The following is a 25707-nucleotide window of genomic DNA, read 5'->3' as shown; positions in this document are numbered from 1 at the left end:
ACCCTTGGATCCAGAACATTCTTGAATTCAGTCCATGATTTTAGAAATTTTTCATTGGCATTAACTCAAACGATCATGTGATAACATCATTTAGTATAATAAAAAATATTCCTATAAGTTAGCTGAAGACTTCACGTGATAAAACTGTGTGTGAAGTGTGGTTTAGGTTGTCGGGATCATTGCTTGAGAGGAGTTTAAGAAAACAGATGGTATTTGAGATGAATGCAGAAAAACGCAAATAGTATAGTCAAGATAAATGTAGTATAGTGCTGTGAGGAGAGGAATGAAAGAGAAGAATGAGAACTATCAATAATATACCCTGTTTTGAAAAGAATGAGTGGGTTGAGAATATAATTTGTAATCTTACTCATATAACTGATACAAAAGGTACAGAAAGAACATCACAGATAGCTTTTTTCTACTATGTAAGCATTACTTAGCTTAAGTATGTTTGCTCATATTTTTGTTCCTTTTCACTCAAGTATAACATGCTAAACAATAAATTGTCCCTCCCATTATAGCTGACAGTATAAGTCATGTTTATATCTTTCCTTTTGAGATTTCTCTGCTCATATTTTAAAATGCAAACATACCCATACTACTATTATTCTTTTTTTTGCTGGAATTGTTTTACTGTGAACATACTGTACAGAGGGGTTACAATTATATGGGCAAGATAATGAGTACATTTCTTATCAAGCATTGTAGCTTCCTCCTTTGTTTCTTTCACTGTATTTAGGAGTTCCAGGGAGAAGGAAATAATCACCAAAGAATTATACCTTTAGAATGTTGGATCATGGTAATTGATCATAACTAGAAAAGTATTCTAAAAGACAATGATACTATCCATAACATACAGTGGTAAAGGATGCAATTTTATATTTAAGGCCAACAACTTACAACATTTTTCACAAAGTACTTTGTTTTAGTATATTTTAATACATTGTACTTATTTCTGAAATAATGTGTGATCCAATATAATTTACTTTTTCTTAGATGATTTTATGGTTAATAAACTAAATGTAAGAAATGGGACCATAGGTGGCTCATTTCTCTACAATATTCTCTACAGCTAATTTCAGCTTACATCTTCTATTATTAAGTACATGATATTTTTCTCCTCCATTAGAAAGAATGATATTGTATCATTTATAAAGAAGTGAAAGACCTGGAAAAAATTATGGAAGTCAGGCCCAGAGAAACAAAGGATGCATGTTTCCCCTTACATGGGAAGCTAAATTGATAAAATATTTTTATTATCTTAAAGTAGTGTTCAAAGAAGTTGCCACTCAACAAAGCAGTTTTTTGAACGCAGTGTATCATGATCGCTGCCACCCTCTCCCCAACATACTCCTTCTTTCGCTTTTCTTAATCTTGTAGGATGTGTTGATATTTTCTGCATTTAGCAAATGAATTTTTGACTACATTTCCTCTCTCCCAATAAATTAGGTTTAGCTTATAAATCTTTAAGTACATATGATGTGTGGTATGCCAGTGTATTCAAATACTTTAACTGAGGTATCAAACAATACCTCAAATAGTGTAATTCCTTACAAAAGCAAAGTTCAATGAAAAAAACACCAGCAAATGGATACCTGAATGGAGTGGAGTAGGGTCCAGGAGAAAGCAATTGGCAAATAAAGAGGCAAAGAGAAGGAGAAAAGTCCAGGATTCAGTTTATATCCTACAAAATTAAGACAAGTATGGGAAGAAGTGAGTAGGAGAGTGGGAAGGTTGGCATTGATCAAGTTGCATTGTATTCATAACTGCTTTGTTAAATGGCAAGCCCTTTGTCCAAATACTTAAAGGAGACCTAATTATCAGTGATTGGATGCAGTCTATAATCCTTGCTGCCCTGTTAAATATATTGCTATTTTTATCCTGTGATGTTTCCACCTATATCTACAGATATTGTGATGTGCTTACTTGTTAAGGAAGGTCTTCAAACATCACATAGAGGAGTAGCTATTGCATGCTGATGATAATGGTTGAAAAGGGATTTGTGGACTAGTGGTGCAGAAGACTAAATAGTATTACACTGGCTTTAGGAACCACAGTACTATCTGGGGAGTAAGTAAACTTTGTAGAATTTAGTTCATTTTTTCACATCACTGAGTTAGCCTGAAAGATTATCATATTCTCAAAGAACAGGGGAAGAAACTGAGCTAAAGAGAAAATAAATAACACTACCTTTATTGTCTCTCAAGGCAGCTTCTTTAACATTACCTCATCTAGTTCATAATTACAAAATAGTTTATTATACAACTGGGTATAAAATGTAAGGATTGTTATTCCCAGACTGTGAATATTTTTACCTTATAGTTCTGAATTTGCATGTAGGGAATAGAAGAGAATATTAAAAGCAAAATTCCCCAACAAAACCCTTACATTTAATTTAACTTCAGAGGCTGTTTAAATTCTTGCACTCTGACCAGTCATGTGTACACAGAATTACTCACCATTTTACAAGGGCACTCTTCAGTAGTAAAGCAAAATAAAATAAGAAAGTAAATATCTAATTGCTTGATCATTTCTTTTAGTCAATACTTGATTGTCATTTATAGAAGAGATGTGGGGCATTACACACTACAAAGATATTGCTCAAATGAGTTTACTATTATCACAGGATTAGAAAATAAAATCAAAGTTATACTTGTGCTTATTTCAGAAGTAACACTCTGTTTTTACTATTCAGTAACAATATTTCCTACTATGGATCCAGTGGAAGAAATTATTCTGTAGAATTTTGCTTATTATATACAGGTATACATATACATATGTGTATATATTTCCATATATACAAGACACACTGTATTCATATAGATAGATAGGTATATAGATAGATAGATAGAGAGATAAATAGATCACTCAATTGAACAAAGAAACCTTTTACTGAGATTTTATTTCCTATTCCCTTAATTCAATAACATTTTGTGAAACGCTCTGTTTAAATGAATTAATTCTCTTTCCTATATTTTTGAATATTTATACACACTATCCAATGTTACATAAAGATACTTCATATTTATTTAATTTAGGTTTACTTAAAACAAGAAGTGTGGTGTAGCTATCTGAGACTGAGACAAAGGATGCATGTTTTCTCTCATATATGGATGTTAGAGCTAATTTATAAATATGCAAGTAAACACGTACAAGGCTGCACGCATGTATTCATGCATGTATCAACTGAGGTATGGTTTATGCAAGGAAGAATTCAAATGTTATAACTGCTTAGGAAATCTAACTCCCAATCCAACAAAGTGAATCCGTGGTGTCTGTGATGTGAGGGGGTGAAGTGAAGGAGAGGGTGGTAAACACATGAAGAGAAGAAGGGCAGGGGAGAATGCAGTCATAATATTCCATGTGTACCTATGAGACTATGAAAATAAAAAAGGGAGAGAGGTTGGGTTTCCAGGGATGGGGCAGAACGATGAAAGGAGTGACGTTGATCAAGATGCATTGCATAAGCTGACATGCTCAATGGTGACCTCTTTGTGAAACTACCTAACAAAAATAACAATATAATAATAACAATAAATAAAATGAGAAGAGTTATATATTCTATCTATCTATCTATCTATCTATCCATCCATCCATCTATCTATCTATCACCTAGCTAGCTAGTGATCTATCTCAACTGAGCCATGTATTGAAGTTGCTGAAACTTTAAATTTTATGGGAGCTGGGAAGAAACAATGTTTTTCCACTGCCAGTTCTATATTCAAGCAGTATTCAAGACAAAAACTGTGGTGTGGCGTGATAGTGAACTAAGAGTCTGCCTACTCAGTTTTCAGTTCCAGATCCACAGCACTAGCTATTTAGGGTGGAAATATAGTGCCTATGTATAGGTTCATGGTGCTTATAGCATAGTTCCACAAATTCATTATTTAGTAATGGGCTTGACCTTGCCATCCTGGAGGGGAAATGAATCTTAAAGCTTAGAAAAAAAATCATTGATTCCATTTTGGTTTTAGAGTCTCCTTCCCTGGCCAGATTCAATGTGTTTTGGAGCAACTCAGGACACTAAAGGGATCAATACAAAAGGAAAAGAAAAAGCACTATAATTATGGGTGAAAAATTTGAAAACCACACTAAAGTAAAGCCTTCCTTCAGGCCTAAGGAAACAAAATTTCCAGAAGTATGTCTTCTGATAGTAACTTCTAAAATCCAAGTGGGAATTTGCTATCCATTCAGCAATGAAAATCACTTCTTTAGACAAAAATGCCCATTTCTGCTCCCCTATGTTACTAAAAGAATTAAACAAAAACAAACTTAAAAAAATATATTTATGTGAAACTGATGCTATATATTTTTATCATCAATGTATTTTTTGATATATTTTAATTGTGCAAAGATATTTCATTATGTCATTTTATATGTATGCATAACAGTGTAATAGAATTTGTAATGAAATAATATAATGCCTACATCATTGCTTATTTTACACACCTTAGCTAGTTTAGGGTCTTTTGTACTTTCAAGTGAATGTTATAAATGATTTTATCATATCTGTAAAGAATGACATTGGGATTTGATGAGAACTGCATTAAATCTGAAGGTTGATTTTGGTAGTACAGCCATTAAAAATACTTTGGCTAATCTATGTGTATAGATATCTTTCCATAGAAACCACTCACCTCCCTAAGTAGGTTTATTTTTGCTTTTTTTCTGTTGTTTTGGTTATTACTGTTTCTTTCTCAGTGTGCACTTGATTGATATATAAAGATGACTTATTTTTATATGTTCATTTTGTATTCTGCTACTTTGATGAAAGTGTTGATCCAATCTAAGAGATGGTGGAGTCTTTGGGATATTTTAAATATAGGATCATAACATCTTCAAATAGGGATAATTTAAAATCTTCCTCTCTATGAATCACTTTGTCTTATCTTTCTTTCTCTGGCTAGCTAATATTTAAATCACTATATAGAAGAAGAGTGGAAGGATGGAACATTTTTGTCTTGCTCCTAACTGTAGGGAAATGTTTCAGGTTTTTCCTTTTTCCATCCATTTAGAACAAGGTTGGTTATAAATTTACCACATGTAGCTTTTTATTATTTTGAAGATAACCATAATCCTTTTTTGCTTCTTTAAGGTTTCTATCATGAATGAATGTTCTGTTTTTCCAAAGAACAATATCAATAACTTAAAAATAAATGGATAAGTCATTTTCACCATGAAACCAATGAACAAAATCATTCGTTTTCTTAAAAAGCCTGTTTCAATTTTTCCATTTAAATAAGTGTAAAACAGACATCTCCATGGCAACTGTATTTACTTTTGACTATTGCAGAGGTTGAATATTAGATAATAAAATTTCCCATTCATCTCTTTAAAATGCCACAAGCTTACCACATAAATTTCATCCTTAAATTCTTAATAGCAATACCCTAGGTGATGTGAAAAGCAGGATCTCACTCTTCAATAACACAATCATTGTAAATAAGTGTTTCAAATATAAGGAGACTTCAATGTAAGAACAATATAATTAATGAGGTCAGTTAAACATACGCATCACACACAGTCATAATATCCAAAGGAATACCCACAAGTTCAAATCAACTTGAATTGATTTAGGGGTTCCAAATTTGTAAAATTTCTTCATTGGTGATATTTCCAGGCAAGTCTTAGCCAGATAAATGGCAAATACAAATTGTTAAACAGGAACCATTGGAGCATCTGAAAGCATACACTTTATTTACAGAATTAAAAAAAATTCTATGTTGAATAATGATTTTAGGAAGTACAGTGTTTTATTGTTTTCTAAGTAGAAAATAGATACAAAAAGACAAACTGGACAACTAGTTATAAGCCTTGTATTGAATACTGGAAACTTTTCAGCCTTCTATGACTTCCTTTCTAATTTCTATATGGTTTCTAAATTGCTTCTAATGGCTGTGGGAAACAGTAAGTTTATTTACATTTTTAGCAATATCATCTGCTAGCAATATCCTCAGCCAACATGCCACAAATTCAAAAGGGTATCGGAAGTAAAAGAAGATACAGGAAAGAAAGATAAGAAAAACCCAGTATTTGGTTGGAAAGGTTTACATTAAATTTAGAAATATTGATTCTAGGGATGTGGCTAGCACATAGAAAGAGGAAGGGCTTAGTTTTCCAGTGAACTATTTGGAATTTGAACAGATATTTCACCACTACAATTACTTTACTTATTGAATAGATGTTTTACCTTATTTTATTTTTACGTATTTGTATATGGTTGTTTGCAAAAATAATCTTTTTTTTCTTTCTGTTGCGTATAGTAAGTGAAGTATAACTTATGTGAACTTAATATAATGTGTCCACTTCTCCCATCTATGGATTAAAAGTTAAAATTGCAGCATTTTTTGCCACTGACTGACAAACTCTGTGTCAAAGGCATCTGAGATTTCAGGCATCCATTAACAAATTATAAATCTCTCAGAACACACTGAAGACTATTTCCCATTTAGAAGCGATTTCCATTGTTCCTTGGGAGTTAACTTCATGTCTTAAGAAGGGCTTTTAACTTGTTCAGATGTCCTCACAGGTTTGTTCCACAGCCAAAGATGGAAATCATGTGAACCTATTTTCTAATTCATGCAGGTCTAGTCAAACATTGTTTAGGAAAATCCGATTAATTCTTTTGTAATGTGAATAACAAAATCTCCCTGGTTGGTCTCCTTGTTACTCTCCCCACACACATTTGATCTACATTACAAATAGGACTTTCTAACATCTTCGGTATTATTAAACAGTGCATGCTTCTATTCCTCTTGAATGCAGCATCTGATACTATCTGAGGAAAGTGCTGCTATGGAAGCAGGAAAGCTGAAAACCTTGTGCCTGGCTCATCCTTATGGCGCTCTGACAGTCTTTCTTGCACAGTTGGACACAGTATGGTGAATAGCCCCTCTTTCCAATTATATGGATATTATACTTGTCTTCCTTTCTATGTAGAGGGCAGGTATCTATGTATGTCTGATGCAAATGTGGGCTTTATGAATGCTAATTCCAAAATCAGCCAGATTGAAAGAAAACTGAAAAACAGGGTGACAGGCATCCCAGGGATCAGGGATCTGTGAATGAAAGGCTGAGTTAGGGGGCAGAGAAAGAGCTGGAGAGATTTGGAGTTAATCAAGAACAATAGCTAGGTGAACTGATCTGGGCCAGAGATCCTGGAAGGGAAGGCAGTTTAAAAAGTTTTAATAAAAACAATAAGGGTAAGAGTTTAGCTGACTTATACACAAAGATGGATAAAACTAAGAAGCCTGGATTGTACCCCAAACTGTGTCAACTGTATTCTCTGCCTATCACTTTCCTCCAAGTGTACCTATTTGCATCTGATCTGTGCCTTATAGAACATTGCTTTAATGTTTTTTGGGTGTTTTGTTTTGTTTAGTTTTTACAGTGACATTTTTTCTTTTTCTTTTTTGGATATCCACAGGGGACAGGCCCTCAGGCGATCATTAGAGAGAACGGGAATTGCTACTAGACTGCTGGGGAGATGAGGTGGATAACTCAAAAAGGGAACATCACTCATTGTTTCATAATTAGAGCAGAAGTGATGGAATGATTGCAGAAAAGAAAGGTCTTTAAAGCGCTTCCAATAACCAGGCAGAGCAAGAAAATGTCCTCTGGGGCTTGAATTGTAAAACTCTAGTTAAGAGCTACTAAATTTTCTGTATAGCCGCTACTTTAAGCCCAAGGTTGAGTAGACAACAAGCCCAAAGGAAGAAAGTATGTTGAAACTTTTCTAAGAACTGGCTTAGGTATTCAGGTGTTAACTTATTTTCAGGTGTTTGAAGGTGGTTGAAGGATTTCTATATTTCACTGAGTCCAGTGTTAGAAGTGAAAGCAATGGTGTGATCTAGCATTCCTATCTGCTCTTGGGGACCCTCTATCCATCTTCCTTGCATTCTATCTATTTTGTCTTTGTAGACTGCTTTTATTTATGTAAATGTTTTTCTGCAGTATGTCAGTTGAAGTATATGCCTCTATGTCCAAAATTTTTGTGTTCCAAAATTCTATGCAGTGTTAGTCTGTGAATATAATTGAACATAAATTCAAATAACGTTAAAATAGTCATATGTAGTCATCGATTCACAAAAAATGATATGTTGATTTGAAACAAGTGAAAATTTGCCAACATATATAAAGTTATATACGGTGAACAAAAACTAGGAAAATGTTGCTTTAGACCCATCTGAAATAATCTATTTTAACAATCTCATAATTCTAGAAATATTTCACTATTCCCATAAGAGATCAAGTACATTTTAAGTGGATTTTTAAAAGCAAAATAACTACTTCCATGTCATTGAATCTACAATCTTTATTTCAAGTTAAAAGCATTAGAATTTACAACTACCACAGATGTTGTTCACTTAAAGAAGTTCTAGAGATGAGCATATTAAAGGAAGATTACTTAGGGCTTTGGTGTCTAGAGGAATTATATGTAAATTGATTTCATCTTATTAATTTAAATCTATTATTTCCTGATATTCAATCAGCATTAGCCACAAAGGAATTAAGTGAAGAGGTAAAAAGCAACTTTTACTTATACAGATTCTTTCTAACATCTTAAGACCATATTCCTCAATTGCAGTTCTACATGAAATCTAAGAAAATAATATGATTCTAGTATGAATAATAAATACATGGATTTGTGTATAACAAAGATGTTTGAATTCTGTGTATCTCAGTATTCTGCAATAAAGGTTTTTAAGGTAGGTATGTTTTTGTTCATATCCTTTTATTCTAATGCAATGTTAACTAATTTTACATAGCATAAGTTATGTTATATAAATTTGTTATTCATAACCCTACTGCTACTAATAGAAGGGTTCTTTATTAGTATGATATTGTAAAATATAGAGACACTAAAGCCTACAAGTAAGATTTACTGGAAAGTTGAATTGCTCTGAAAAAGGAGAAGGAATAAAATATGATGCATGGAACTCGGGGGAAATTTAGGAAGAAGGGGAAAAAAAGAAAGGGAAAATGGAGAATAGATATCTACATCCTGGCAATTTAGTTGTAAAACATCAAGAAAGAAAATACTTCTGGAAATCTTATGTATTCAGGCACGGAGAGTAGGTTAGTTGTAAAACCCTCTGATCTTCCCTCTGGAATCTTTGGGAAAGTCTAGCAAAAGTCAAATGATGAAATCTTTGGTTGATTTTCAAAGGCTACTTTTGGTCCGTGGATGGTTTTGTTTAACTTGAGAAATTCCCATTAAAACTGACATTAGTTAGGAAAAAAATGAACAAGATTGCATGTTAACCCCAAGATTCCACTTTTGTGCATTGAGTTTACCTAAAAGTAAAATGATTCGAGAAGCACTAGAAGGAGCGGTTAGCTATCAACACTTACTGCGAGGACAATCTGGAGGGAACTATGAACCACTTCTATGTACTGGTACTCCAGAAAACACCCTGAGACTGTGATGTAGCGATGATCTTCTGGGGCCCAATCTGGGGCCGGCGTCACTGATGTCACTTTACATCCTGGTCCATTCTCCATCCACCATGATCGGTGCATTGAAATATTAAAAGTCAGAATAAGGTCTGTTTCCTGCAAGAAGGCAATTTATAAAGATGAGTATTAATTTATAAATGTTAGCTTATTTGGAACTGACTTGCATTTTTTATTTGAAAATGTGTCTTCCCTTCTTTTTCCACAATGAATGCTATGGGCAATAAAATAATTATATGTCAATATAACCTAATTCTGAATCCATGAGGATTCAAGTTACTTTATTATTCAAATTACTTTATTAAAAATTACCAATGATTTACATTAGCTATAATATTCAAAAACCACTTTTTAAAACACAGGTATTATAAAGAGAATGATTTAAACAGAACCACCAAGAAAAATTCTTCTATATTTGCTACACTTTTTCTCTTCATCAGAAGTGAAGAGGTACTTTTCACAATTTAGATCTCAAAGAAGTATTCCATTGCCAACATTTAACTTAATGTGGAGGCAGATTCCAAATTTTATAAAGCCTTTATACAATGGCCTTCAATTCAACTACTTAAGGATACTTGCAAAAATATCATGTAAGATACCAATAAAAACATAAAATAAAAATAAAATTTTGCAAACCACAAAAAAGACCTTTGTGTAATATAACACAATCATACTCAATTTTCTCTTTCTCCTACAGCCATCCCGCTATCCATGGTGAATTGGTTCCAGGACCTTTAGTCTGTGCAAGTACAAGAATTCAATGATATGCCAGGAGTTAATAGCTCATGACTGTAATTTCTGGTTTCTTAAGAGTTTCAGATCTGAGGATCATGGTTCAAAGCCAGCCAAGACAGGAAAGTATGCAAGATTCTTATCTCCAATTAACCACCAAAAAGCTGGAAGTGGAGCTATGGCTCAAATAATGCTAGCTTTGAGCAAATAAATCTCAGGGAAAGAGTCCAGGCTCTGAGTTCATGCCTAAATAAATAAATGCAAATAAATAAATAAATAAATAATCAAAGAGATTCAAGGCTCATATGTAATGCCACTTGTTTACAAAAAGAACTAGATTCTGTGAGTATAGAATGCAACAGTCATGTCAACTTCTACAATAAACTTAGGCTACTTTTGGCAGCAAATTTGGGTAGCAAATTCTTACAAGATAGAAATAATAAGTCACAAATTTTTTAGAAGAAGTTCACTATGATTGGTGGTCCCCTATGATAAATGGAATGTAAAGTGAAGATTCTGTAATCAGAGAACTTACAATGACATATAGAAACAAGAAACTATCACTAGTACATGGAAAACATTGATGTCCAGAAAAGGAACGGTTAAAGAATATGTGTTTAACATTATTCTATTACCTGACAAGTTATGAGAAAAGACAGAGGGGAGGTTTGTATTTCAGACTCAGAACAGTGATGGCCATGTGATAGTTGGAGCCAGTACAATAGAAGCCAACTCCTCTTACTCCAAATTGAGGACAGGTTGGCTAAGCAAGTGTCTAGATAATGCACTCATTACCTTGCCCATGTAATTGTATGGTATTTTCACAATAAATAAAAAAATGTTTTGCCACCTTGAACAAATTATATTGACAATATAATAGGCTGAGTTGAATGACCAGAGCATTTGGAGACTAGAAGTTAAGGAATTCTGGTGAAAGAAGCAATTCAATTTATATCATCATCTTCATGGTGGTGGTTGTTAGAATATTAGGGGCTGCTTTCTCTTTTTTTGTGAGTCTATTGAGAAAGACAAAAATCCTGAGACCCTGGAAGACACATTTAAATCAGTTTTAATACCTCACAATAAAGCCATTGCTTAGAGAGACCTGCTAAGTAACCAAACTAAAAAGACCTTGCAAGAAATGGGATGGCTCCATACAACCCCAGCTAGGGAAGGATGCTTGAGTGCAGGTGTAGACTATCATTAGGACAGCTAACATAAGGTAGTTCTCTATGTTTTTCAAGAAGATTCACTTAAAGGGAGGATGGAGTAATACCTGAATCTTTCCTGCTGCATATCCCCAGGCCTAAGGGAAGACATGTTACAGAGCAAGTGCAATGATATGTACTCACATTCAGTGCAAGTCAGTATCTCTAAAAATCCTAAAATGTTCATGAGAAAGAACGTTTTATCAACTTTCAATGCATGTTGGTACCTATGTAGCCTTCCTGCCCCTGTATTTCTTTTCGGTTTTTGTATTCCGGGAAAGAGAACTCTGAAACTTCAGATTATAGTTGTCAGGTGTTAGGTAACTACAGGGGAAAAGAAGTTAAAGACAGGAGAAACTAAATACTGAAAAAATAATGTTTTCCAATGGGAAGAGAGACATTTAATTTTGAATGATATCTGAATGTTTTTATTACAATGATCGATAGCCATATCAATTTCTGAACAGAGACTATCTGGAGAACAATACTGACTTCAGCTGACTTATTATTTCAGAGTAATTACAAAGTAGGAGGTTTTTCATATCCAAGCCTACCTATCCTATAGGAAAAAATGAAGAAACATTACTTCTTGAAAGCTTTATCATTTGATGTTTGATTATTGAAGCAAATTGGGAAAAGGCCCATTAGAAGAAGCAAAAGCTTCCCAAAAGACAACCACAGTGAAGATACAGTATAAGAATAGCTGGGGCTGGACAGTCCCGAAATAATAAATTTTGTTTAGCCATAGTTAGAGATTCCTAACTGATGTAGCTTGACCTATCAGTTAACCTTCTTCTCTGAAAGGAAATAATAAATGAACATGAAGTTCAATTTGGAGGATTTTATGAGACTGAAAGCTTAGTTATTTTCCCTCATCTTCAAGATTCGTTTTTCACATAACACTAGACATGCCAGTAAATAATTATGCATAAGTTTTTTATGCTGTGGCAATCATTATTTCTAATAGGAACCTAAAGCCTGGTGAGAAAATGGTTGTTGGATGACACATTATGTCTGGAATTGTCATACATTTTTCAATTAAAATGCCTCTTTTAAAAAATTTTCTTTGGTCACAGAACAGTTGGCCGCTATCATTGCAGACTTCTTAATTGTATTGACATAGGTTAACTTTGCTGCCTATTAAAAGTATTGTAATCAGCAGTGTTTCTTTATTTACTACTTATATCTTAACTATTGCCAGAATGAGAAAATATTCAAAATAGATTACACATATATCATTAAATCAAGAGGAAAGAATAAAAGTCAGTAATTGCAAATGAGAGTCAGTGAGCTAAACTTTGAGTGCTGCAATTCAATCCAGCACTAACTTATTTGTAATAGTAAGGGAGACACAGCATTCTTTCATTATCTATAGATGAAGGAAGAGTAAGAGAGCAGAACAAAAGGAGACTCTTGGGAAGGGGAGGAGAAGCTGGCCATAGTGGTGTACATTTGTAATACCAGCTATTTGGGCAGGAAAAGTAAAAGGATCCTGGAACCAAGTCTAGTCTGGGCAAAAAGTTAAGACCTTATCTTGAAAACCAGTCAAAGCAAAAAAGAGTGGGGAGTGGGGTTAAAGTTCAAATGTCAGATGCTTTTCTAAGAAGCATAAGGCCCTGAGTTCTAATCTCTATACTATACTGAAAAACAAATAAGTAATAGCACATTATACCCTAAAGATAATCTTTCTTTTTCTAACGTGAACTTCTTAAGAGGAATGAACCATCATAATTTTTATATAAGCTGTAATATATAGGATATCTTTGATTCTTTCCCCCAAAACATCATAGATACTGGCAAGTTTAATAGAGCTGTCTTTGATTCTTTTATATATAACTGTTTTGTCTCTTTTTTTTTTTTTTTGTCGGTCGTGGGGCTTGAACTCTGGGCCTGGGTGCTGTCCCTCAGCTCTTCAGCTCAAGGCGAGCGCTCTACTGTTTTGTCTCTTTGTAGGGATGCTGTTAAGTAGTTTACACTCAGGGGGACTAAGAAGTTGAGAAATGATGTTCTTTTAGTTCTGAAAGTAAAAATCTGAGCTCAAGGTATAAGCAGGATGGGAGGAAGGATCTGTTCATGCATATGATTGCATTTCCATTCTTTGGCTCATAGAAGCATTGTTCCTCTGCCTTCGTTTATCGTGAAAGCCTACCATTTTCCCCCAGTTAATAAGAAAATCAATCATATTGACCTACAGCTTTCTCTAATGACTTTACCTTAACTACTTACATCTGGATGATCCTACTATTTACAAATAAAGACACATTCTAAAGTACTTGAAATCAGAGTTTCAATATGCAGCTTTGAAAGGCAAAATTAAACCAATAACACAAACCTTTAATTTCTAAGGATTATTTCAGCATTTTTGTTGGGATGCTAAATAGTATGTTTCATTACTTCTTGTTTTCTATATTAACTATTATTGATTTCCTATTAATACTATAGCTTAAAAACAGCACTTATTTCCCACTAACCTAACAATAAAATTAGAATTATTTATCTTTAATTTCTTTCCATGTTTAAATACGTAATAAGGTACTTATGAAAGGCATTCATTCCTATTTGTTTGGAACTGTTTCCTAGTGTACTTACTTACATTTTACAAATACTATATTCATATTGATATTATTCATTTATCATTTAAATATTATGTAATTTTTCACTATGGAAAATATAGTAAATTACAATTCTTAGATTGTATACATTTTCCCCATTCCTTGCCATTTTACATAATTTTCTCTGAAATTTGGTTATATAAATATTATAAAATTTATTACTATATAAATATTTTCATGGCTGAACTGAGTTGTGAATTATGAGAGCAATTTCTTGTGGAACTTTTTTCCTCCTGGAGTTAATAATATTTTTCCCATAAAATGCTGGGTTTTTTTTTTAGAGCACTTTGAGGTTTATAGCAAAACTGAGCAGAAAGTACTCCTCTGGTTTCATATGCATAACCTCTCCACTACAAGCACTCCACACTAAAGTGTCAGATTTTGGACAGCTGATGTGTCTAATTGAATCACATTATCATCCACAGTCCATAGTTTGCATTAGTTTTTAGTGTCGGTGTGTTTTCTACGGGTACGCAAAGGTATCATGACATGAACCTGCCATGATAGAATTGTTCTGGATCATTTTATTACATTAAAAATTCACTGTGTTCCTCTCATCTCCCAACCCTTGATCACTGGAAGAATGATCCTCTTGCTATCTCGTGATTTTACCCTTTGAAGTGTTTTGAATGGTTGAAATCGTACACTATTTAGTCTTTGCTCTCGGATATTATGCATTTAGGTTTCCTCAAATTATTTTCATGGCTTAATAGCTCATTTCTTTCTGGCATGAAATAATATTTCATTGTCTAGATCAATTGAAGTTAATAAATCCATTCATCGGCTGAAAACATTTTGCTTGCCTTCAGGTTTTAGAAATTATGAACATACCTGTGTAGGATTTATATGGATATAATTTTTCAACTCAATTGGGATAGTAACAAGGACTGCAAATGCTTGATTGTGTGGTATGGATAGGTTTGGTTTTATAAAAAATATTGCCAAATTATCTTCTAAGTCACTATAAGAATTTGCAGTGGATTAACTAGTATATGTCTAGGACAAGCAGAATAGGTCACACGCTATGTACATATGACCATATAAGATGATGCCAAGTGAAATGAACCCCAAGATAGGGACACAAGAGGTTTTGTCTTTGTCTCTGTTGTTTTTAATGTACTAAGTGATTTTTTTTTTGTCTCTTTTGTATGCTCTTCCCCCATGGTATAATTGCTGTGTTCACTGCATTTGATTCTGGTGCCCTACATCTTATATATGTATATTTTTCTAATTTGGGGAGGGAAAGAGAAATAACAAAATGCTGAAATAAGGATACAGGTTGACCCATTGTGACGATGAGATGTACAAAACACTATGCTGAAAACTAACTTTACGACTTGGGGGGGTAGGGATTGGGGAGGTAGGAAGTAAGGGATGGTAGGGGGAAAAAGGAGGATGTAACAATGCTCGATAGGAAATGTACTTAATACCTTACACATGTAACTCTAACCCCTCTGTATAGTATCTTTACAATAAAAATATATATGAATTTGCAGTGGAATGTCTTTCATTCCATAGTCTTGTCAACATTTTATGTTGTCATTTTTCTAGTTTTTTTTTTATTATGCAGACTAACCTTCTTCACTGGTTTATGAAAGATGAAAGATTTGAAATTTAGGTGATATTTTAAATCTAATGTATTTTATTTATACTTTTTCATTAATTGATATTTTTGCTAGGTATACGCTTCTTGGTTAAAGGTATAAAGGTATAGTCATTTCTTATAGTTTTCTTTTCTTTTCTTCTAGTTTCATTTTTGTTATTGTTATTGTTTTTGGTTGTGGGGCTTTAACTCTGGGCCTGTGTGCTGTCCCTGAGCTCTTCAGCTCAAGGCAAGTACTCTACCATGTGAGCGAACTTTCCTACCTGGGCTGGCTTTGAACCGCGATCCTCAGATCTCAGTCTCCAGAGTAGCTAGGATTACAGGCATGCACCACCAGAGCCAAGCTCTAGTTTCAATTTTTATATTTTAAAGTTTTATATCAAACTTTAGGAAGCATTTCTTAAGGATTTGTAATTTGTTTAGAAAGTAAAAGAAATCCATTATAGTTTAGCACAGTATTTGGCACTGTTCACATAGATCTAAATATATAGTTGTATCATGGAATTTCTTTTGAACTACAAATCCTCAAAAATAAGAACTGAGATAAAGGATTAACAAATTTAAATCATTGCAAAAGTCCAAGCTATTTTACTCCATTTAATTTTGAAGCTGACAAATGTTATTAGTTTGAGCTCAACACTGATATTTGCAATGGTTTGGATATTAAATTAAAAGGCTCATATGTTAAAGACTTAGCCCAATAATGCTGTTGGGAGGTAGTTAAAGCAAGAAAGGGGGTCTTCATGGGAGTTCTGAAGAACTTTGGATATACAAAATAAAGTAGACCCATAAGCCAGGTATTTTACATGTTAGGTATGTTCATAGAAAAAAACAAATAAAAATAATTCAGAATTACAAGACACCAATGCTTCTAAACAAAAGTTTCACGCCTGTATGTGCAGATCTAGGGTCATAACAAAAATCTTGTGTCAATATCTTTACTCATTTCTCTTAAGTCTTCAAAAATTTCAGAATAAAAGAAACTAATACTGGTCATTTTTCAGAATAACAGCTTCTGATGCATTGCACAAAAGCTGTTATTAGCACTAAAATCTCTTTCAGGCAAGTTCTATATGTGTTCAGGTCAAGAAGCCTGAGTGCTCAACAGTTAATAAGAATTTGATTAAACACATGTTGACAGGTAAATAGGAAAATGATACTCATGGCATTTCAAAATTTCAGTAGTAACTTGAGAGAATATAGCATTTGCAAAAGATCATGACTGTTATGCTAGCAAGAAATGGAGAGTGTTTTGTTGAGAAGGCAAAAGTATGGAAGGTAATAGCGAAGTTCTGAGTTACAGTTTAAGGAAAAGAAGTATTTTCATAGCTTTCAGAAGTTTTCTATTTTGGGGGATATATTGAAAATTAATATTTTCCCTTTTCTTAGTTTCTCAGTTACTATTGGAAAATGTAGAAGCTACACTTGTTAAATACAATGTTCCATAGTTATTATGGTTACTAAAATATGAATAATTTGTATATCATATGCAATCCATCTACCTGGTCTTAATAATAAGAATCTATGTAAGCTGGTCTCTTTGGGGAGCATAGGTATGAAAACAACAAAAAAAATAAACAATAAAACATTTGGTAAATATATAATAAGTAATATGGGCAATCTGTGCATGAGTATGATATGCAGGATGTCTAAAATTCCTGAATTAATAACAAGACTTAAACCCTCAGTCACAGTTTCCAGAAAACTCATAAGGAGGCTGATATTTGAGGATCACAGTTCAAAGCCAGCCTGGGCAGGAAAGTCCGTGAGACTCTTATCTCCAATGACCCACCAGAAAACTGGGAGTGGAGTTGTGGCTCAAGTAGTAGAGCCTTGAGCTGAAGAGCTCAGGGACAGTGCCCAAGCCCAGAGTTCAAGCCCATGACCGACCAGAAAAAAAAAAAAAAAGCTTGTATGCTTCAGGACCAATAAGTAACACAGTAATTATGAAAAGAGGTTTTGTAAGAAAAAAAACTGTAAATACAAATTAGTTTGGGAAAAATAAAATGGGTCTAGATTGGAGAGGACATAACTATCAGACTAAGAAATCCTGGTTTATTAGAAAGCTCTTTGGTCAGTGATAGGCTGTAGGCATCATTGCATATGAAATCAGAGGGCTTACAGTAAAAATAAGGTCTACTGCATTATTGGGAGAAATTATGGAGAAGACTTAGTGAAACACTTACAAGGGCAGCATTAAAAGCGATTAGGCCATGACAGACCCTGTAAATTCTAGTAGTATGGTCTATACACATAGTTCTTCAGTCATACATGGGTTCAGAGAAGAGGACCAAGATCACTGCTGTCAGTACTTTGACAGTATGAGTTTGACCAAGACCTTATCATTCTATTAGAGGAAAATTAAGCAAGTATATCTAAAGAATACAACTATACTTTAATAAACAAAAATATGAATAGGTGGTTACTAATCAAAATATGCCTAGATTGTTACAAGCATATGTATTTATTATTTATGATTGAGAGAAGAGTTAGGCAACCCCATTATGAATAATATATGGTAATCAGTTGAGGATGCAGAAGTTGGGATTGTGGGAAAGACTGTATAGGAAACCAAGATCCACATCATAAGCCCTTATTTATAATAAATATATTGCAGATTATGTTTAAAAAATTACCAGAAAATTTTTTATGTATGTGTGAATGTGAATTTATAGAAAATCCTAAAAATTCTTAGAACATTATTATTCAGTTTGATTTCTGCTGAGATTTAATATTCCAATATGGAACATAGAATTTTTCATATTACCACATGCACAAATACATATTCAAACCTGTTTTGCAAAGATAAACCACAATGGTAAAGTTACATTGGTTAAATGAAAATCACATGAGAACAAATTATATTACTCAAGATACCAGGAGGATAATCTGATGGAGTAGGGTTTTGAGAAGAAAGGCAAAATTAAAAATGTGCTTTATTTAATAAACTGAATGAATGTCATATATACAAGAATGTAGCCAGAATATAAAGAAGTTTATGTCTGCCAACTACAGAATCTAAGCAAAAATGTGATATATCTGCCATATAATGAACTTAAGAAATTGATGGAGTAACAAATACGTATTTGTTTTCCTTCTTTGTTCTAGAATCTTCAACTATGTGTAACTTTTGAACATTTGCTCTTATACTGCAACTGGTTTTATCTCAAGTTTCCATACCTGTTAGTAGTTATTAAAAATATATTTCAGAAAATGCTTTTGTGATTATGGAAACCATTATAACCATTGCTCTAAAAATAAACAACAAAGAAAGTATAATGGCATTTGCGTTCCTAAAACTTAGAGTTTAAAAAACAAATTGTGTTTTCTCCCATTGAGGAAGATTAATTATAGATTTACTAGGAAATATTTAAAGTTCAATGCTATTAAGCTTTATTATTTCTTGCCTGTGAATAGATTTCTTGTGTCCACATTCCAATAAAGACTTTTATTTCACTTTCTGGAACCTTATCTAGACTGCTTTCTTAGCAAAGGAAATGTTTTATGTTATCCCAAAACTCCTCTACATCATTTGCATCTTAAGCATTGCTGCAGAAATAATTTTTTATGAAATATTCCTCAATACCTATTAATATTTTATATCTCTCTTCAGTTGAGTAGTATTTCAGGTTACTTCTTTCAAAAAGTTTTTCCTGATTAATTCCTTTTAAACTGCATCTTCTTGTTTATTTTTGTGTGTCAACAGAAACATTATCCTGGTCAGGTTATTTTTGGTAAGTGCAACAGGGTCACTGTTTCTGCTCAAGCTACTCAAGTTAACTGTCAGGTAAAGAAGAAAGGTAATAAAGGAAAGATGGAAGGAAGAGAAGAAGGCAGAGAAGAAAATAAACTAGAATAAGAGCAAAAGAAAGAAATCAATAAGGAAATCTCCATATGGTAAATTTAACTGAATCTCCAGGTTAAAATGCCTTAATTCTTTCAACCTTCAAAATTAGTACTCATCATTGAATAGGATCAAAGTTTGGTAAAAATGAGTCTTCTCTCTTTCCTATCATCATTAGCAGATGCTAGAAGCTAAATTTCTTCAGCTAGTTACAGTAACGGAAGATCAATGCCTCATGCCTCACTGACATGATTTTCAATGTACTGAAACCTCTTCAGGCAGTTTTCCCTGCCGTTTTCACACTTTCCTGTTGTTCCCATCTGACCAGTATCTTCTTCCATCTTGTGAGTGCTCTGTTTCCTGTCACAAAGTTTTGAAAAATGACCTGCATTCCCTCTAGAGCTTAGCTAGGCAAAGAACAGGATAGCTATTTCCAGAGATCTTCCAGCCATTAAAGTCCTCTGAGGGCAACTATTTCATTAGTTTTTAAAGCACATTTATGTGGATTTTTAATCAACATGGTACACAGAGGAGCTGACTCTATTGAAGGCCTGGAGACATTTTAGGAACACAGAATGTTCTCAATCTCTCCCAACTATTACTGCCTGCCATTACCCTACCTACATGTGAGGACCACCTCTGGTTCCATCACACTCATTTCCCCAAAGCCAGAAATCCTTTGACCTGTGAAGCCTCTATGGTTGGCTTCAAGGATTTTAACTGGTCAACAGACGTGAGGTAGGAGCTTGAGCTCTTTTTGAGCCATAGTTCAGAATATCTCCTTGTTAAATTAGTTAACAGAAATGTGATACATTGTATGTCCTTTCCTTTGTTTTATACATTGTCTTCAAATTATTTCTTTGTTTGTTTCATTGTCTTGGAATTAACGATTTATGGAAAAATCATCCCCAACATGGTAGGAAGGTAGAGATGAATAAAGTGTTAATGTTCCGAGGTTTTATGTATCCATTATCCTTCAGTTTCTAAAATGGTCACAATTGGAGGTGACATGAAATACAAATTAACAGAAACCTTCTTCACATTGAAGATAACAAGTATGTCCTCTGGTTAATTGCAAATTCTACAAGATATTGCTAAGTTTGAGGCAATGTGTACTATAAAAGGAAGTGAAATATAATTGTTATACCATTGACATGTGCTAAAAGAACACTTTATTTAATAGAACAAAGGACAGAACCTTCACCAAGTTATTTTTTCTTATTATGTTTTATAATTTTAGTTTGTGCTGGCTCCAGAGCTTGATCTCAGAGCCTAGGCACTGTCCCTTAGCTTTTTCCCTCAAGGATGGTGCTTTACTACTTGAGCCACAGCTGTACTGCCTGCATTTTTACTTGTTAATTAGATAATAAGAGTGTCAGGGAATTTCCTCTGGGGCTAGCTTTGAACTGTGATCCTAATGTCTTATCCTCTTGAGTAGTTGGAATTATAGGTTTTAGCCATGGGGGCACTTGGCTCAAGTTATTCAGAACCAAGAACTAGGATTCAGTCAATATTTGTCTGATTTCATATTTTCCCACTGTACCTTATTGCCTATCAAGGAAATTATTTTGGGTAACTTATCAGTCTTTGTCAAAGAGCCACATTCAATGTTCTTCAGGGTCTCTTAGGGAGGATACATTAGAGTTTAAAAAAAAATGGTGCCCATATAATCTGTGTAATTAAGAAAATTCCAATTGCTGTTCAGACATCTAGCCCATTCTCTAAATGACCTTCAAGTGTCCTTGTAGGTAGTGTTCCAATTCTAATGTGAAATTCATTGCACCTTGCTTTTACTGGGGAGTTATATTTGTTGTGCGTTTGGATGAAGAAGCTTTTAACGATATTTTAGCTGTACTTGATTCTCAAGAGAGAATTTTTTTAAGTGGTAAGATTTGTATCTTGTCTTGTTTTATCCTGGCAAGTACATAGATCAATACTATTAAGAATTTGTGGAGACAAATATAAATAAACCTCTAACTCTAAATAAAACACCTTTAAGTATTTGCACTTATTTCATTTCAATTACTTCCAAAGAGCTCTTTGCAGCTTTTGTGATGTACAAAACCAAGAGGTTACTGGTGGAAAGGTCACTTACTAATGCAAAGAAAGTATGAAGAAAATTATGAATAAAATATTTTAAATACTACTTTTCAGCTGGTTATTGGTCACTCATGTCTATATTCTTAGCTACTCAGGAGGTTGAGATCTGAGATTTGCAGTGGAAGCCAGTGTGGGCAAGAAAGTCCATGAGACTTTTATCTCTAACTACCAAAAAGTCACAAGTGGACCTGTGGCTCAAATGGTAGAACACGAGCCTTGAGCAAAACAGCTTGAGAATAACTCCCAGACTCTGAGTTCAAGCTCTAGGACAGGCAGCAAAAAAGACCACCTTTCATCATTTTGGGGGGATGCAATATTAAGTTTTTAACTAAGGGCTTTGCTAGTCAGGTGCTTTATTGTGCCATACCACTAGATCCTTCTCGCACTGTTTATTTTGACTTAGGATCTCACTTTTTACTATGGCTGGACTGGACAGTGAGCTTCATGTTTTATCTTCCTGATCTCCATTTCCTAAGAAGCTAAGACTCAAGGCATAAGTCCCAATTCACAACTCCTTTTCATCCATTTTAAGAAACAGTTTATTTCTTAGACTCCTTTAAGAAGAGGAGACAGTCTCCTAAAAGTATAAGACAAGACAGCAGTATAATCCAAATGGGCAAATACAGTAAATAAAAGAAAGAAATAGATCAATGGATCATTGTGTAGCAATAGTAGAAAGATGAGGGTTGGAATTGGGGTATGGCATGATAAAACTTCATTCAGGTAATAAAGTTGATACTTCAGAGATATTCATCACAACTAAATCCTTCTTATTTAAAAGATATATCATCTCTCAATTAACTGCTTTTCCCCTTACATTGTCTAAACAAAGGAATATTTATCAATGTGTGTTTTCTATTTCTTAATAATTCTTGCCTTAAGAATATCTAAAGTGATAACACTCAATAACAAAAACCTTACAATAATCTCCATCAAAATGGTTGTTGACAGATTTAAGGAAAACAGTCACATTCATACTATATGTATGATAGCTGAAATTGGAAATCACATAGAGAAAATCTTTGTGGTATCCTTTTAAGTTTGTACATAGGTTTTGTTAGGCTATCACAATGAAAGAATGATAAAGTACTACTTGTTTCCCTTCAGTAGACATCACATATTGTGCAGTATGTAAGGTATCTTTTACCATTCTAAATAGACTTAATTACGTCCTGTCTTTTGTGTCTAGGGTTGGTTGTGGGAACAATATAATATGCTATATAAAAAAAACTTGTAATAATTGATTAAAGTACCTAAAAGGGAATAGGACCAATACTCATAATTGCCATTAATATTTATGGGGACATTGACAGTCTGAAGTATCAGAACTAGTTTTATACTTAATTCCAAGGAGGTAGCCAAAAATTCAAGCTGATAAATTTACCTGGATGGGAAGATAGATCAGTCCCTAGAGATTAGAGGTTTAAAGTCCATCAGCAAATGGTACTGAAGCAAACATTGGTGCCCTCTAAGACTAAATACTGTACTAAAACACTTTATAGTTGTTTCCTTCTAAACAATTTTCTAAGAGTAGAGAAGGCAAACAGTTCTATCTTATAGCATTTAATTCTATGCCTTGAAATGATAAATTACCACTTAAATAAGAAAGGCAAACTTTGTGTGTGGTGTGTATTGAGAGTTAGTTATTCTGTGTTTTGAACTCAGGACCTCAAGTTTGCTGGTAGGTCCTTTACCACCCAAGCCCTGCCTGCGGTTCTTGTTTTTGCCTTAATTATTTTTCAGGTTGTGTTGCTGTATTTTTGTCTTGGGCCATCTTCAGACCTGTTCTTACCTACAGTCTATGGCCTATTGTATCAGGGATCAGAAGTACAGTAAGCCTACCTATGGATTTATTGATTGAGATGAGTTTTCACTAACTTTTTCCTCAGGCTTTGAGCTAATATCACTGCCTACCAAGGACTTGGCTTTATTGGTATAATCCATTCTGACTGGCTGCAAAGGTTAACTTCCAAGGATACAATTCTTGTTCATAAAAATTAATTTAGAAAGCACACTGTAATTTTAAGTCTGAAAGGGACTATTTCCAAGTGTTAGAATTCTGCTTCCATTTACAACTAGTTAATATTGGTTCTTTAACAGTATACAGCACTGTATTAGACTGACCATGATCATATACAAATTCTCAGCATCAGAGCACTTAAAAGAATCTCTTCAGGCATTTTAAAACCACTATGCAAAGAGCGATGTTGATAATTTGTAATCAGTAAGTGATTACTTACATCTGGAACCAAGGAAACAATGTTAAGTTCTTATACAATGAGAGTTTGCCAAGATTTTCTTAGCTTCCCATTATATCTTTAAATGCCTGAGGCAATTAACTTATAAAGAGAAAGGTTTATTTTGACTGAGTTATTGGGGTTCCAGTTCATAATCATGTTCATAATCCAGTTCATAATCATCTATTGCTATGGCCTCTGACTGAGGTGTTAATGGTGATGATAAAGCGTATATAGTCTAACAAGTTGTTCACCTCATGTCCAGAAAGCAAGTAAAAAGAATATAGACTCTTGGAGGGCATGTCACAAATGAACTGAGAACAACTTGCACTGTCTTCCATTCTAAATGTTCTTCACTTCCCAGAAGAATCTCCATGGGACCAACCTACTAAAAATAGGCCTTTTCTGGACATTGAAATGTCCAGGGTATAGTAGATTCCTACAAAAATTCAAACAATTAAAAAACTTAATCTAATAAGGAAATTTAAAAGGCAATGTGCTTTTATAGAATATAGTGATAAAATAATTTATCCTTTAAAAATTTCATTCACGAAAGAATTAGAAAGAACTTCAGATTGCAAGGCTAAGTTCAGACCTGATACACCAGACTCATTTCACTCTAAAATGCAGTAATTAATTTTCCCTGGTGCTACCTTGTCACTTAGCATGGAGTGAAGCTTAAGTTTTTATTAACTGCATAATTTGATTTCTCCCTAGTTGAGTCCGTGTTAATCTTTCTCCATAAAAGAGATATACGAGCTTGTCTAAGAACAGTGAGAACAAGAAAAAAGTACAAAGTAAAAAAAAATCTTTCATGTTTTATGTTTGGAATTTTTTTAAAAAGAGTTTGATGAAGAGATGAAATTCTTTTTTAAAAATATTGTAAAGGTGACATATGGAAGGGTTACAGTTATATAAGTAAGGTAAAGAGTACATTTCTTTTCCAACAGTCTTACTCCCTCCCTCCCTCCCTCATTTTCTCCCATTTTCTCCTCTCCAACTCCCCTCCTTCCTAAGTAAAGCAATCATTTTCTTCCCTCACCTAAACTATTCAGTTAATTAGATTGCTTTTTTATTCTTGGATGGGAGTGAGTACTGGTATTTAAACTCACTTGCCTTACCTGCCTGGTTGTCTTCTTTCCAGGCCTGCTTTTTGCTAGTCATTTTGGAAATGGAGTCTTATGGACTTTTCTTCCCTTGCTGGTTTTGAACCATGATCTTTAGATTTCAGCGTCTAGTAAAGTTAGGATTACCAATCCAAGTGAGTAGCACCTGTATTCTTTCCTATTTGTCAGTCAAAACTAAGCTAGAACATATGGGATAAATTCATGATTGGGAAACTTTGAGTTCATGACCCTGGGTATCAAGTCCACAGTGCGTCCTCCTTCTGTAACCACCATCCTCTTCCTGGGATGAGAACTGTGACTTCTTCTTTAATTTTTTTAAACTATTACAGCACAATTTCAATCTACAGTAAGTTGGATTCAAAATAATAATAATAGAGTACTTTTAATTTCCTTAACTGCCATTTATCTTGAATGATGAAATTCTTTTTAAAAAGATATTGTAAAGGTAATGTGCAGAGGGGTTACAGTTACATAAGTAAGGTAAAGAGTACATTTCTTTTCAAACACTGTTACCCCTCCCTCATTGTTCTCCCATTTTCTCCTCTCCTAAATCCCCACCTTTCCAGGTTGTAAAGTTCATTTCCAACTTAGTGTCTAGTGAGTATAGCAAGTGTGACTTCTAATAAGAATTAATTTGGTCTTGGTGCTCAACCTCTGGAGGATCTTTCAATTATGAGATTTCAGATAATTTGCAATAACTCAGCATTTTCATCTGAAAAATCTTCCCTTTAACTAAATGTGAATGCACTGTTGATAACCTGGTGGTGCAGAACAGTAATGCCATGCTT

The 25707-nt window shown here is 33.8% G+C and overlaps 1 protein-coding gene across 1 annotated transcript in view; it reads right to left on the bottom strand.

The window, feature by feature from the left end:
- Nkain2 (sodium/potassium transporting ATPase interacting 2) overlaps positions 1 to 25707 on the bottom strand; it is an 864427-nt gene that overhangs the window by 150756 nt on the left and 687964 nt on the right. The window contains exon 4 of the mRNA XM_042702042.1: positions 9355 to 9555. Within this exon, the coding sequence (XP_042557976.1) occupies positions 9355 to 9555 (201 nt within the window). The remainder of the gene's footprint in view (positions 1 to 9354; positions 9556 to 25707) is intronic.

The sequence above is a fragment of the Dipodomys spectabilis genome, unplaced genomic scaffold, assembly GCF_019054845.1.
Source record: "Dipodomys spectabilis isolate Male_0828 unplaced genomic scaffold, ASM1905484v1 ptg000001l, whole genome shotgun sequence".
NCBI classification, from domain to species: Eukaryota; Metazoa; Chordata; class Mammalia; order Rodentia; family Heteromyidae; genus Dipodomys; species Dipodomys spectabilis.
Note: the sequence above shows the minus strand (reverse complement) of the source record. Positions and strands in the feature narration are given on the sequence as shown.